The sequence below is a fragment of the Anthonomus grandis genome, chromosome 22, assembly GCF_022605725.1.
Source record: "Anthonomus grandis grandis chromosome 22, icAntGran1.3, whole genome shotgun sequence".
Taxonomy (NCBI): Eukaryota; Metazoa; Arthropoda; class Insecta; order Coleoptera; family Curculionidae; genus Anthonomus; species Anthonomus grandis.
In genome coordinates, this window is record NC_065567.1 from 13,122,747 (window position 1) to 13,139,200 (window position 16,454).

Below are 16,454 nucleotides of genomic sequence, written 5' to 3' on the forward strand. Positions count from 1 at the left end.
GAAGACACCGACTTGCAGATATCCGATACCTGATATTTGTTGTGGTAACGAATTTTTCTCGGATAAATAATGGTTTACCTGAACGTAATCTGATAATCTATGATTAAACCAAGAAATGATAACATATTTAATTGAAGTTTACATTATTTAGATACAGGGTTACGTATCTAAATAATACAAGCTTAAGAAACTTAGGAAGTTGCTTTCACAATACCAAGGAATTCTCAGGTTAACAGTAAATAAATGTTTTCTCTAAATATTCAGATTTAATTTGAATTGATGCGTGTGATCTATTTATAACATTGAAGGACACACAGCCCAACACATACGCCTTATCGATATTCAAAACAATATACAGGGTGTTACACAATTCGGTGCAAATATTTTATCAGCGTATTGTTGGAGGCACAATAAGACTTTCTTTTCCTATAAACATGTATCCTAAAACGTGTCCCCTTAGAGCTACAGCTTGAAGATAATTGGTTATTTGGAACACTGACTACAGTTATGCGTCAAATCTTTTAAAAATTCCCCATACATTTGGTTCCTTTTGACATTTTCCTTTCCAAAATTGGTGTAAGCCCAATTTTAGGAAGGATTTAGCGGGCTCGCCCCTATGTTTACAATAAAAAATTTGAAAACCTAGAACACCATCTAATTAGCCATGAAAAATCTAACGTTTTTTGCATTTTTTCTATAAAATGAATTTGATTGACCAAAAATTAAAGCAGACACAGCCCACTTCGTTTTTTCTAGTATTTTCTCCAAATCGCTTAATTATATCGAAAAAATGCAAGAGACAAAAATTTTTGATTTTTTCATGGCTAACTAGATGGTGTTGCTAGATTTTTAAATTCTTTATCGAAAATATAAGATAGGGGCCATCAGAAGAGTAAGCTTCCCTGAATCAACCCCTAAAATTGGATTTACACCATTTTTGCAACGGAAAATGAAGAGACCACCCAAAAAACGGGGACATGCTAATCTTCAGAAGATTTGACACATAACTGTAGTTACGGTTCCAAATTATGGATTTTCTTCAAGCAATTTGCGCTGCAGCTCTGAGGGGACGCATTTTAAGATACATGTTTATAGAAAAATAAGTCTTATTTTGACACCAACAATACGCTTTTAAAATATTTGCACCAAATTTAGTAACACCCTGTACTTAATTTGTTCTAAGACAAGTGTTGTATCAGGAAAGACTTTTGTGCTTCAATAGCTATGATTGTCGATATTATCATACCTGTCTATATTTCCATAATTATTGGTCGCTAGACAGTATGTAATAATAATCTAAATTCTTTATATTTATTCTATTCTTTATATCTATAACATGTCTGACGATATTCTTCCAATGATTGGAACTGACAGACTCAATACCCTTATATAATAAATCTAATAATTTGGTAGCTCTTAAATCACCAGTATTATTTTTTTTTATATCGCTTTACTTCGGGCCATACTAATTTTATAGGGTTTAATTCGCACATGTAGGTGTTCTTAGTGGAATATTTCCTGAACCAATTTCCTATTGCACCTTTTGTCGAGGATTAGTACTACAATGTAGCGACCACTCGAACTAAGTAGTATAATTCTTAGTAAATACCCCAATATACAATAATCTTAAAATTATAGATTAAAACGTTGCTACGAGCTATGATTACCGAAAATACCGAAAACCTCTTATGGTTTAATTAGTGCATCATCAAAGAGTTGATATAATGGAAGGTCGTGAGCTTATCGTTTTTAATTTTGGACTGTCTAATGACAATAATTAAATATTCCTAAATTATTTTAAAGATGTAAAATATTGAAAAAAATTTTGTACATAAAAATTTGCGTAGAGATTCCAGAACTGCTTAAATGAAAGCAAATTCCACGTATATCTTCTGGTACCTTTTATATGTCATAATAGTGACAATATTAGCCACCATGTAGCAGCATCAAATTTGATTTTGGTTTTGAATCAAACACCCTACATAATATTACTTATAATAAATTCTTTCATTTTAAGATCAGATTCAGATTCAATTAAGGTAAAGATTAAGGAACAAATTAATTTATTTATTTAATCAATACACGGGATCAACCCTATTACAAAAAATATATATATTTATGAAAAAGAAATAAAAGCTAGACTACCTAACCACTAATTAACAATAATTATCAGAGTTAATCTTAATAACAAGGATAATTAAACTGTTTTACAAGTAGTAATAATAATTTCTCAAAATCTGAACAATTAATAATGCAAAATTAGCTAAGACAAATCAAAGTATATTATTATAAATGACAATGATCAAATGCACTTCAAATTATTAATCATGGAAATTCCCAAAACTTCAATTCCAGTAGAGTTTACTAGCCTCAAGGTTCTTTCAATAGGCGAGTGCATAGCAAAGTAGGTACGATGATGATGAGGCAAAGAAAACAATCGATTTACCCTCAGATTACGACGTGGAATATTAAATAAAATTTTATTAAGTAGTTCGGGACAAATCACAGGCCATTCAAACGTTTATAAATAAACATTGAATCATTCTCAGTGCATCTCTTAAGTAAACTTCGCATATTCAGAAAGTTCATTGCTTTATCATAATAATGGTCATTAGGAACCGGAATGTGAAGTTTATAAAGGCAAAATCGTAGAAATTTATTTTGAACTCTGTCCAGTACCATACAATTATTCATGTAAAGAGGAGACCAAATTATTGATGCATACTCCAATAAAGAGACAAAAAGTGATATGTACAACCTTTTGCCAGTTTTAACCGACAGGTCTTTACAACTGCGCAGGACAAAACCAAGGACCTTATATGCTTTAGTTATAATAGTATTCACATGGGTATTAAAATTCAATTGTTCATCAAAAAAGATACGAAGGCCTTTACTACTTCAGTGTACCTAAGATTGACATTATCAATAATACAGGAGGCAATCACCTATTCGTTTTATCTGTAGAAACTAATGTAACTGCATTTACCCACATTTAAAGCCAAACTATTACCAACACACCATTTACACAATTTATTCAGATCATCTTGCCATGTCTTGTCTGAACTGATCACCCTATAAAACTTTAAATCATCGGCATATAACAAAAAATTACTATTTTCAAAGCAAACCAAAATATCATTAATAAAAATATTAAACAACAGGGGAGAACAATGACCACCCTGTGGAACCTCAGAGGTCACACTGATAAGGTGTGACCTAGCATCACCAATTTGTATCTGCTAAAATCTGTCAGAAAGAAAACTCGCAAACCAGGCCACCAAACAATCTGAAACGCCAAAAAGTCTCAATTTATTCTAGTAATAAGCTAAGGTTGACACTGTCAAATGCCTTGGAAAAGTCTGTATATATTACATACACTTATTCACCCCTCTCCAAAGCATTTAACAGACCACCCTGATACAACAACAAGTTTGTAATAGCGGACTTGCCACGACTGAAGCCATGCTGTTCACTTAACAGAAGTTCTTTGCAATAAAAATTAATTTGGTCATAAATAAGACTGTCCAGAAGTTTTGGAATGGCAGACTGTATGCACACACTCCTGTAATTGATCATTTCATATCAGCACCACATTTAAATATAGGCGTAATAAAACTGACTTTCCACTGGGATGGAAAAACTGTCAAGTCTAATGACCTACTGAAAAAACTAAAGAAAGTGGGTTTTTAAATTATTTTTCTTTAGCTAGCTGGTAAAATCAAAGACTCTGTGAAGAATAAAAACGTTTTGGTTTTCTAGGGTATCATATTTATTTACCAGAAAATGTTTTATTTAAATATGATCTGATATATGCATATAACTATCAAAATACGGTGGTGCTCTATTTTTTCGAGTTCCTTGGAGAGCTAGAAATCTAGACCTCATTTTAACGAATAGGCAAAGGGCAAATAAAGAGATCTAAGTAAATCTTTGCCATTAAATCTTTTCGAACGGAAACATTTAATTTTTGAGGATTTTAGGTGCAATTTTCCAGCATCTAAACGGAGATTTCAATTTGACACATATCTGCAGTTTAATACGTAATTAAAAATCTCAAAAATAAAAACAGTAAGGACGTGTTTGGTCTAAATGTAAAGTAAATAAAGTGCAATTAATATTTTATAACAATTCCCCTTAATTAAGTTAATCGTTATCCGCATCTTTTTCCGCAATTATTTGTCCTATTTAAAAGAAAGCAAATATAGAACACTCTGAAAATTATAGACCTATTTTCCAGAAACACAGGAATAGAAAAAAAAGTGCTAGAAAACTTACGAAGAGCCGCTATGTTATTATAGCGTGATGCTGCCGATAGGTTAGTGCTAAATGAATACAACATTTATAACTTATTATTTTCAATAAGAGATGCAGGTGGTTTAAATAATGGTATAAATGCTATCAAATTTTTGGCTAAGGTACTAAGACGATGCCTACAGTTCTTTATTCGACTCTGATCTCTTCTATGTTCTGTGAGTAAGGACATTTAGGTAAAACATACAGAGTGTTTGCACTTGAGCGTAAAGCACTGAGAAACCTTGCAAGGCTGGGATGAAAACCTTACTGTTCCCTCTTCGTAAATTCTTGATAATCTCATATTTATTTTAAAAATGTCCAAGAAATACACAGTTATAACACATGTCAGAGATCTAATATGACACCAGCCTATTCATTGCGGAAAGGGTTTAAGCAGGGATAAAAAATTCTGCATAAATACGAAAAAAAATATTGGCTCAAAAATAAAAAAATTATTTAATTTTTATTTCTTAAATAAAACCAAAAGATTATGCTAAAACTTCTTTTTGTGACAACACTTACCCCGCAATACTTCTTGAGGCGGCGAAAAAAGGTGTCCAGATATTTTCAGCAAAGGGGTCTGGATACATGGGAAGCTCATTTGTCAGCTCGGCCGCTCTTGATTGACGTTTTGAAAATCTAGGATATATAAAACACCTTTTTAACAAAGACTCATAAACATTATCATGTGTAGTTAATTAAATAATAATTTATTTAGAGTATCATGAAGATACGAGGGTTGTCATTTATATTTCTGGTCTTGGTAACAGCGAACGTTGCCACGCGACACCTGACGTTTACATGCGTGCCATTGTGTTGTTTAACTTGAAAAATGAATCTCGGGCGAAAAGTGAAATTAACTCCTGAACGTTCTCGAGTAATTATTTTTAGACGTAGATTATTAAGACAAGAGTGTATCAATGAACTTAATTTTTTATGCAGCGGAAAAGCATCATCCTACGGCAATGTAAAAACTGGTATAACGAATTTAATTATGGTCGACGTTCGCTCCAGGACGAATTCGTGAAGGTCGTCCAAAATCGGGTTTTGGGTCAGAAAATATCGATGCTCTACGAACTGATGAAACAAGATCGTCATCCGTTAAAATACAGAGGCATTCTTGGGCATTAGTATGACAAGCATTAATTAGATATGGCATGGACATTTGTCCGTAAAAAAAATTGTTCGTGGTGGATCCCGCATAAGTTGACAATCGCCGAAGAGAATGCTCGTGCTGCTTGGTACAAAAAAATGTTAAAAAAACATGTTTAAGGTACATCGAAGACTATAATCTATATAAAATCTAAAGAGAATCTAAATATATATAAAATCGAATCTATATAAAATCTATACAGGTGAAGAATTATGGAACTATGCCTATGAGCCTGAAACAAAACAGCAATTGACTTTATGGGTCTTCCAAGAATCCACATTTATAATAGGAGCGTAGAATTGTTTTTAACATGGGTTAAATTGTAGGTGTTATTGTGCATTTTGTTTTTTGGCTTATTGTTGATTCTAGTTTGCCCACAATAACACCTACAATTTAACCCATGTTAAAAATAATTCCTATTATAACTTAAGAAACCTAGACTTAGTGTCCTGAGGATGACTTAATATAAGTCGAAACGTCGACATTTAAGTAAACAGGTTTCTGTTTCATTTCTGACCCGACCCAACAACCCTCCGCAATATTAGTTTAAACGCAGACAAAAGTGTATTGATTATAATGTGAGAATATTTTGAAGAACAATAAAACTAATTTTAATTGTCCTATAGTTGGAACCGTTGGTGTGCTGCTCAAATTACGAGACAGTTTTACAACTAACCAAAACTATTTACTTTTACTCTCGACACGTGTTTCGCTAACGATAAACATAATTGACTATAATAAAGTTTAGTTAGTGTTTAAGATTTGTTTGGCCATGTTTCATTGCCTTTTCCGCTCTATTAGTTACATCATTAGTATACAGTGCATCCCAACAGTTATGTCTAAATTCATTTAAAATTCAGGGGTGTGTTCGAAAAAAAAACGGTCGGACCCGTCGATTTTTATTTCGAGTTGCGCATTTTTGTACGTAAAGTTTGTATATACAGGGTTGTTCAAAAATAAATTACGACCATCAACTTCATTTTTTCAAATGAAAGCACCTTTTTCTTATTTCATCTTTGAATTTCGCGTGGAATTCTACGTATGTTTCATGCATTATGTCCTATACCTAAAGTCAACAGTTATCGAAAAAAAGACGATTCATGTAACAAATAAAAAAAGAACAAAAATTAAGTTAAATATTAAAAATGATCGCCATTCACGGCTTGACAATATCCAAGGCGATCAATAAAGTCTCGTTGCACATTTTCAATCATTTCCGGAGTTATGGCGCAGACTTCTCTGCGAATTCTCTCTTTCAAGTCGTCTAGATTATTTGGCCTATTAACAAATACCTTCGACTTGAGGTATCCCCACACAAAAATTTTATTGGTGTTAGGTCAGGCGACCTAGCAAGCCAGTCGATGGGTCCTCTCCTTCCTATCCATAGATTGGGAAAGGTTTCATCCAAAAATGTACGCACAGTGGCAGCATAGTGCAGAGGAGCGCCATCCTGCTGGAAAATTAGTTCTTCGTCAGGATAGTCTGGGTCCAATGGATTTGGAAATAAAACTAGTAATGCTGGAACTAATTCAAATTGGAGAAAATCGAGATACACTTGTCCCGTTAAAGTCTGTTCAAAGAAAAAGGGACCTATTACTCTTCCGCGCACTATTCCACACCACACATTTAGTTTTTGAGGGGAGTGGGTGTATACCGCCATCATCCAATGTGGATTTTCTGTTACCGAATATCGACAATTTTGTCTGTTCACACACCATTCAAACAGAACGTGGCTTCATCGGAAAAAGTAATATTTGTTACTAAATTATTATTTAGATTGCACATGTTTTGTAAGCGTTCACAAAGCTCATTTCGCCTATCGAAATAGTCATCAACTAACAGGAACACAGGAATAACTTTGTAGGGGTGATATTTGTGCTTTTTAACTATTCGGTTAACTATAGATTTCGCCATGTGCAAATTTGCCCCAATCTGCGACAGAGGTGTGCATGGATTTTCTTCCAAAGAAAGCAAAACGTCAAGTTGTTCATTTTCATCTCGAGCAGGACGACCAGATTTCGGCAGATCTCTAACATGACCAAATTCTCTAAATTTAGCCTCTATTCTACTCACCACCTTTTGACATATCGGAGGACGATCAGGATGGATTTCATTGAATAATTGAGCAGCTTCTCTTTGAGTACGTGTTCTATCACCAAACCCAACCATGCACAGAATTTCTATTCTTTCTCGTTCCGTTAACTTTACCATTGTGAAAACCGCAACTTTGCTCGTACACTTCACACTTGACAATATCTGTTTGGCGTACAACTGTCATACAGTTTTTATGAAAATACACGGTCACCAGCCAACAATTAAAAAACACGAATGAATGTTTGTTCTGTATAAAAATTCTTAAGCTGACTCGTAAGGTGAACTTCAATAATAATGTTTGGTCGTCTTTTTTTCGATAACTGTTGACTTTAGGCATAGGACAAGATGCACGAAACATACGTAGAATTCCACGCGAAATTCAAAGACAAAATAAAAAAAGGTGCTTTTATTTGAAAAAATTAAGTTGATGGTCGTAATTTATTTTTGAGCAACCCTGTATATACAAACTTCACGTAGAAAAATGCGCAACTTGAAATAAAAATCCACGAGTCCGAGCGTTTTTTTTTCGAACACACCCCTGAATTTTAAATGAATTTAGACATAACTTTTGGGATGCACTGTATAAGGAGATTTGTAAGTAGTTTTAGTTTAGTTTTAATCTTTTCCCAAAGATGCTTTTATCATTAGCGAAACACGTGTCGAGAGTAAAAATAAAGAATTTTGGTTAGTGGTCTCGTAATTTAATTTTGATTATAAATATTTCTGTTTTTATTATTAGGCCTGAATTATAAATATGAACCCTCGTAAGTGGTAATAAAATAAAACTACTACTTTCATTAAATACTCGTAAATTTTTTTGAATTCTCAGTCATAATATAACATTTCTTAATATAATATATCTCAATTTTCTGCTTTAAATCATCGAGCCAATTTTTTTCAGGGTTTTAAATGTTTATATTAAATCACGTTTTTCTGTGCGAAGAGAAATTTTTATACATATTATATTGAAATTCGTTCGAAATACGTGCTTTCATAGCTAGTAAGAATAGAGAAGTTTTGTTTTTTTTTTAATTTTACAGTCTTTAAATATTTTTTAATTATGTAATAATATCTTTATTATAATATTTTAGATTTGGATACTGTGTTGGCAAAATTCAAAAGACTAAATAAATCTCCAAAATAAAGTTTACGTTATTAATGATAAATAAAGATTGATTCTTTAGTAATATTACATGAAAACTAGTTGTCTAGTTTTTCTAGTTGGACTAATCCTTTTCATAATTTACTAATTTATTCTAACCTCCACATTGCTTTAAGTTCTTCACAGGTCGGCTCAGGCTGAATTTGGTTCTTGACAACCTCTCCGGGACTTCTATATTTAGCTCCGGGCAAACCATGAACCAGAGATAGAATAATGCCCCATACCAGAAGGCCTATGAGCATCTGAAATATCAAATATATTTTCTTTAAATATTACAAATATTTCACTATGTGGAGTAAGTAATTAAAATATAAAGTCGAATTATAAAAACAAAATCATTTATGTATATGTTAGCTATTAAATTTTTTTTTAAAAATTTGTGCGCTGCATAAAATTGGTCAAGACCAGAATTGTTATGATGATATGAAATATGAACCCGATCTAATTAATGTTCCTATAGATAAATTAATGTAAAAACTCTGACTCTTTATACATAGTCCTACTGCCGTAAGTCTGAGTCTTTAAGCCATAATCCTTAGGAATTTGTTCCGTATAGTCTTTATTTTATCAGTGACATTATTATAAATATTTAAATTCATCTGCAAATATTTTACTCACAAAAAAATGGTTTTTTAAAGATGCCTAAAATACAGAATATCGATAATGTATAATATTATTAGTCCTTTGCCAAGTCTAGTACTGCAAAGGTGTTTTTTAAATTGTTTAAATATTCCTAGACGTCATTTACTAGATAATAAGATGTTAAGGGCTGGGGGGATGCTTGAGCTTAAAATGCATCAAATTGACGTATATATGCTATAGATACCACTTAGAGCGCTATCTCTCGCCTCTGAAGCCGTTATCGGGAGACTGGAACCACACACGAAAGGCATTTGGGTCGACCAAGGGTGACTACTTCTCATATGGATCCAGATGTTCATTTAGAAGCTTGAAGAAACGACACAGTAACAGCACCACATTTAATAAATTATTTGCGCGGAGCTCATATGTTGACTGTTTCAACACATACCATCTACAAGATGTTGACATGAGGTAATATAATATGCCGGAGGCCTTGGAGATGGCAACGATTAAATCAAAGAGTACGTGTATGGAGGGTACCTGGCATAAGAAGTCGAATCCATCACACTCACTGTAAACTTCTTTCACAGTTATAGAGGAGGCATAATTATGGTATGCGCAGGAACTTTTCCTGGGAGTCGAACTGAGCTCGTTCTTCTGGATCTTTTCTTATTAGCAGACCGCTACGTTAGAAATATTCTAGAACGTATTGTTGTTCCATACGCCCAAAATATAACACGAAGTTTATTGAAAGAACAGAACATTGTTGTTTTTGACTGGTCATCTCAATCACCTAAGCTCAATCCTATAGAGCATGTCTGGGATATGGTTTAGCGAAGAGTTCTTTATTAGAGATATCGAGCCAGAATCAGTATCAAAGCCGAGATCAGCTGTTTCAAGATCTTTAACAGTGTTGGATAGCAGTTCCCCCAAAAAGATCTGGAAAACTTAATCCTTGGCAGAGAAAAACGTTGTAGAGTCACAATTATTGCATGAAAGGGCATTTCACACATTTCATATTAATTTTTTACTTTTCTATTTTTTTGTAGAATTCTGATTACAATTTTTTCTTGTTTTGCATATATTGAAAATAAATTTCAATTTTTCTCACGAAAATCAATATTCTGATATAACGTGATAATTCATTTATTACTGGGATATCTTTACTTAAAACGGTTCTAAAAAATATTAAATTTGAACATTTAAAACCACTTTGTAATTGAAATAATTCAATATCCCTAAATTTTGAACATGTGTGGAATTACTCAAATCATCAAAGTCAGACGCTTACTAAGTACTAATGCCCTATTGAAAAACAATGACGTACTAGGTGAGTAGCAGAGCTCATAAAATGTATACATGCGCGTGGCGATATTTCGCCCTTAAGCACTTTTCTATGCGTAATAATCGATTTCCGAACCTCTATATCAATTTAAACAGTAGCTAGCAAGATTATCACTTCAATGATAAAATATTTTGTTAATTAATATTTTGTTGCATTTCAATTTCTATAAAAAGATGCATATGGAAAATATTAAATAAATAAATGTGCATGCTATTATTCAAAAACCAACCTTTTAAAGTGCACGCCAAGGTGATGTGTTTGCAAAAGACTGTATTAGCCTGTTCGTCAAAAAATACATTTTTATTATTCTGGGGATTATGAAAGAATTTCCTGCATATATGCTCAGTGCGTTCATGTTTAAATATAAGCGCTACTTTAGAAGAAAAACGTTCATGATGGTAAAGTCGAGTTTAATTGCGCTTTTGTCCATTTGTAGAAATTCTTAGGGTGTAGACGCGCTGAATGCTAATACTAGACTGAACGTTTTTTAATTAGTATTGCATGTTCTAAAACGAAATGGTCTTTTTGCTCTCATATTGCTCGCAAATTTTCAGTTACAAGGATAATGATTCAAAGCAATTGTAAATGTAGAAAAGGACTGCTTTATTCTTTTATACATTTTTGGTTAATAGTAGAGTATCTTTCTCTTAATAATTGTTTTAATGTCTACATAGTTAGGACATTGATATAAGTAAATATAATTAATAGAAAAAAAGTTGAATATACATATATTAATAAATATATACTGGGAATATTACAGTGGCGGATCCAAGGTGAGAAGGGAGAAACTGAGGCAGAGTCCCTTCCTGAAACTTTTTCAGTTCCAATTTGAAAACACACTTCTCTAAAAAAGTTTCAATTTCTTTTTAGTTAGCATGTAAGCGCGACAGAGTTTTTACGGAAGGGCCGTATTTCTTTGAAGGCGCGGTTTTTTTTACTTTTGCCTGTTTGCCCGACGTTCAGATGTTTTTTGTTAATTGGTCGTCAGCTCCACTGTTGTTTTTTATCAAGCGTTCAGTGCAAATCATTTTGTAAACTATTACCATAAAGCAAATAAAGGGTTCAATTACTTTTGGCCTTTTATTTTCTTCAAACTGTCGTTAAGTACGTTCAGACGGGTAGTCCTAATGTACTAACGGGTCATCAGAAGCCGACACAATATTAAGTCTACTTCTACCCAAACTAAATACAAAATTGGCAGAAAAAGAAAGAGCTGAATTAATTAGCTGCCGAGGGTTTTGGTAAGTTTTTTGCAAGGTAGCATAAAATAAGTATGATAAGGACATCTATCCAAATATTCACACACTACTTCACATTCTGTGAACATTTTCAAATTGAATGAACTCGTACATTATCTAAAAAAAAGTTCTACGTAAGTAGAGACAAAATAAAAACACTCAACGCCTCAAAATATTTTTGACATTGATGACCTGTTTTGTCATCCCGTGAGAGATACTACTGGTTTATAAGGTCTGATGATGCTTTATTTTAAGCGAAACATGTAACCTTGGATATACAAATATTTTAAGACCGAAACTTAGTATTTTTAATTTGTCTCTTTTGTGCACATTGCTATCCACCGTTGGTAGAGCCGAGGTCATTTACTTCTTTGCGTCGGATCAAAACTTGGCTCAGAAGTATGTGTATGTAGCAAGAGAGCCTAAACATGCTAGCTCCCCGTCATGTAAACTATGACATTGAAGTAATACCCGAATACGAGTTGAAAAGATTTTCTTAAATGGGTAAACATACTATACATTAAAATGCAAAAATCTATAAAATTTATGTAATAATATAATTAATATTACCATTAAAGATATAACTTATCCCTATTGATGCATTATCGCAAATACAATCATTTAATTCTTAAGTTCCCCGCCTAAAATTTTCCTCTAAATTCGTCCTGGATTTCCTGGAATAAGCTGACCATATTTTATTTATAATCGTATTAATTTTACTTGGATAACAAAATTCAACATTTCTTTGTTATAGATTATTCTTTATTAAGAATAAATCAAAAAAATCAAAAGTTACGATGTTATTGATCGAATATCCCCAACCCAATCATTCAAACAATTTGACATCAAATATGCTACTGTTGATTCGGGAAAATGGAACGGTTATTGATATATCAAGATTGATAATATTTATTGAAAGTTCGATCCACAATTATTTCCTTGCTATTTCGAGATAAAAATTATTTATATAATTTATATATATGATAGAGAACAATTTTTGGTTATTGACCGTACTATTTGGAGAATACCAACTTATCAGGTAACGGTCTGTGACTAATAAAATCAAAGAAATACTATACAAATAAGTTTGTATTTATCTGTATATATCTATATGCATTGCATAATATAGCATTATATATTTGGAAGATGCATTTCATACTAGTTGTACTGTAATGTATAATCAATATTTAAATATACGCTATTTATCCCTACAGTAAAACATTAATATAAATACATAAAATGTTCCTACATATATATTCTTAATAGAATATTCTTAGATATATAGAGTACGAAAACTCAAGAATTTCCCTTTATAATAAAATAAGAGTCTTTATTTCAAGAATAGAGCCGCTCTAGACAAAACTTTCAGCGAATATATTTTCGCCAGGATGCAAAATAAATCGATTTAAAAAGGTGTATGTTATATTGCAAAGGAGATAGGTCACCGCCTGAAGAGTGTGAAGTGGATAACAAAGTTAGCATAGATCAAATGTATATTATATTGCCATATTCCATATATTAGTTCCTGTTTCCAATGCAAAATATTTAAGAATATTTTTTATTGTGCTTATATTTAGGTTAAACACTTAAAAATCGCAAGAGATAAGCATGGGATGTGCATATTATTCTTCTATACTTTTTTCTCATATTTTTAATTTCACTTTTTGTTTTTTTGTTTGTAATTATTATTTTGTAATAATACAGGGTGTTTTAAAATATATTATTACCAGCTTATTAGAGGGAATCACATGGATGGAGATTGACGGCATACATTTTAAGGAATGTTATTATGGATTGAATAACTTTTGATATTAATATTAATGAACAACTTTAACACCTAATATAAATAAAAAAATATTCAATTCACTCAAAAATATGACATTCATAAACTATTTAAATTGCTTTATGATTCTTCGAATGAATCATAAAATACAAGAAAAGAAATTTAAAACAAAAATTATGAATATTTGCCATGATCGACATGTAAATATCTCGAAAATAGTGAATTATATCCAGATTTTTAAAATATACCTTTTTTAAGCAAAATTGTTTGTAGAATGCATATTCTAAATAAAAAATGAAATTATGCCAATCGTAAAAAAGTTACGGAGTTAAAACAAAAAAATTATAAAAATGTTGCTGGTGGCGCCCTCTATGAAATAACTTTTAAAAATGTTAATTTTAACATGTGCCATATAAAAACCGATGGTCCAAATTTTATTAAAGCCATAAACTAAATGCTAAATTTATGGCCATTATTCGAAAAAAATACATTAAGTTTATCATTAATTAATTTCTCATTTTTTTAAAGGAATCTGCTGTTAAATTATTTGCATGTAAAAAGACTTTATTACCCTTAAGATTTTTTTTTTAAATAGAGGTTTATTTTTTCATACAAATGTAAGTTAACAAATTGAGAGTTTTTCTTAATAAAGGTATTGGAAAATTTTTTAATACCGTGTAGTTCCACCTTTAGCGTTTATGCAAGCATGAAGACGCCTACCCACACTGTCTATGAGATTCATGATATGCTGTTAAGGAATATTGTGCCATTCTTCCTGCAGCACGAAGCTCTAGGTTGGTTTCTGCCTATTGCCAATGCCCTGGAAAGCATGTCCCAGGCATGTTCTATGCGTGGGATTCAGGTCTGGCAATAGTGCGGACCAGTTCAAAGAATTGATGCATTTCGATTCCACAAACATTCATTTATAGCTCTGATACGGTGAGGTTGGGCTATATCATCAATAAAAACGAGAGCCTCGTCATAGTTTGACGTAAGGGTGTAGAATTTTCCTCATGTCTCTATCACTAGTATTTATGCTTTAAATATGACTTTAATATGTGTAACCATTAGAGATATATATATATATATATATAGTATAGATATATCTCTAATGGTATATAATTATACATATGGATAATCCAGGAAATCATTGACCCATATCAATAATACCGATATTATCCAAGCCCATTGAGCTCTGTCTAAACCAACGTTGACATATCTTTTTTTGATAAACATAATTTACTTTCACCAGCGCAGTTTGGCTTTCGAAAAGGAAGCTCCTCTGCTGATGCACTCAGGGTAATGGTAGACTACCTGGCTGTTGCATTTGAGGGGGGCAAGACAGTGGGTGCAATTTTCTGCGAACTCTCAAAAGCGTTCGACTGTGTCTCGCAATATTTTGTTGAGCAAGTTTGATTTTTATTGTATCCGGGGTATTTGCCTGGAACTTATCCAGTCCTACATTTGTGAGCGTCAGCAGATGGTGACTTGTGGAGGAAGAACATCCTCCATACTTCCAATAACAGCAGGGGTGCCTCAGGGATCAATCTTTGATCCTCTTCTGTTTTTACTTTATGTAAATGAATTACCCGCCCACTTCTCAGAGGTGATGTCTGTACAATATGCGGATGACACAATTCTTCTCAGTCGGCATTCAGATCTGATTTCCCTACAGAACTAGTGCAACACTTCACAAGTTAAAAGCATGGTTTGCTGACAATAATCTATGTTTGAATCTAAATAAAACAGAGGTGGTTAATTTCTCTTTAAGGGAAAGATATTAGAGAATAGACGCGATCAAATTTCTGGGTGTTTATCTAGATAATAAATTATTATGGAAGAGCCATATAATAGATCTGGCAATAAAACTCTCGTCGGTTCTTTTTCTGTTGCGCAGAATTGTTCAATTGGCGCCTCCAGTAGTATGTAGAATGGCGTATATGGGACTTTTTCAATCAAAGTTGTCATATGGACTGTTATTTTGGGGTAACTCGGCTGACTGGCAGAGAGCATTTAAGTTGCAAAACTCTGCACTCAGAATTATAGAAAACAAAAAACCAACAGATACTTGTAGACCTTTATTTAAAAATTTAAAAATTATGACAATGCCTGGCCTATACATCCACCAATGTCTGATGTTTGCTAGAACACACTCTTTTAGATTTAGCACAGTAAATAGTAGGCACCTATATCTTTAACCTAGTCTATCAAAATTTATCGAATATTATATCAAATGCTATGTATAACAAATGTTTCATATATACTTAGTGAGCATTTCTGATGCGAACCAAAATTGTATTTTGTTTTATATTGTAAACAAAATGTAAGTTTTTTGTTTGCTATGTTATGTAGGTAAAACATTGATACATTAATGTCTCCCTTTATGCACTGTATTATTGGCGTTTGACAGTCTATACTTTTTGACGATGCTAAGCTATTGGATATATATGTGCAAATAAAAAAGTATTATTATTATTATTATGATATAAACCCAGAACATAACAGTTGCTCCAGTAAAAAATGTTATGGGGTGTGCATGAGTAAGCTGGGCAGCTCTATTTGAGTTCCAAAACTCTGCAGGTAAAGTCATGAGCTCTTTTGCCCACTGTATTCTACTGACTTTATGCTCAGGTTGTAGTCGGGGTACTCTTAATGATCGGCGACACTTCAAACCTGTCGCCAATGTACGCCTCCCATCCATGTTGCTGCTATTGCCATAGCAACAATCTTTGGATAGTTGAGAGAATATAAGGGCTCTATTGTTGATTAGTTACACGTTAGTATGCAGAAACCCACCTAGGACT

The 16,454-nt window shown here is 32.6% G+C and overlaps 1 protein-coding gene across 1 annotated transcript in view; it reads right to left on the reverse strand.

Annotated features, from left to right (window-relative positions):
- Positions 1 to 16,454, reverse strand: part of LOC126748940 (uncharacterized) — a 104,742-nt gene that overhangs the window by 76,338 nt on the left and 11,950 nt on the right. Inside the window, exons 2-3 of the mRNA XM_050458492.1 lie at positions 8,802 to 8,944; positions 4,816 to 4,932 (exon numbers count right to left, since the gene is read on the reverse strand). Coding sequence (XP_050314449.1) covers positions 4,816 to 4,932; positions 8,802 to 8,944 — 260 coding nt within the window. The remainder of the gene's footprint in view (positions 1 to 4,815; positions 4,933 to 8,801; positions 8,945 to 16,454) is intronic.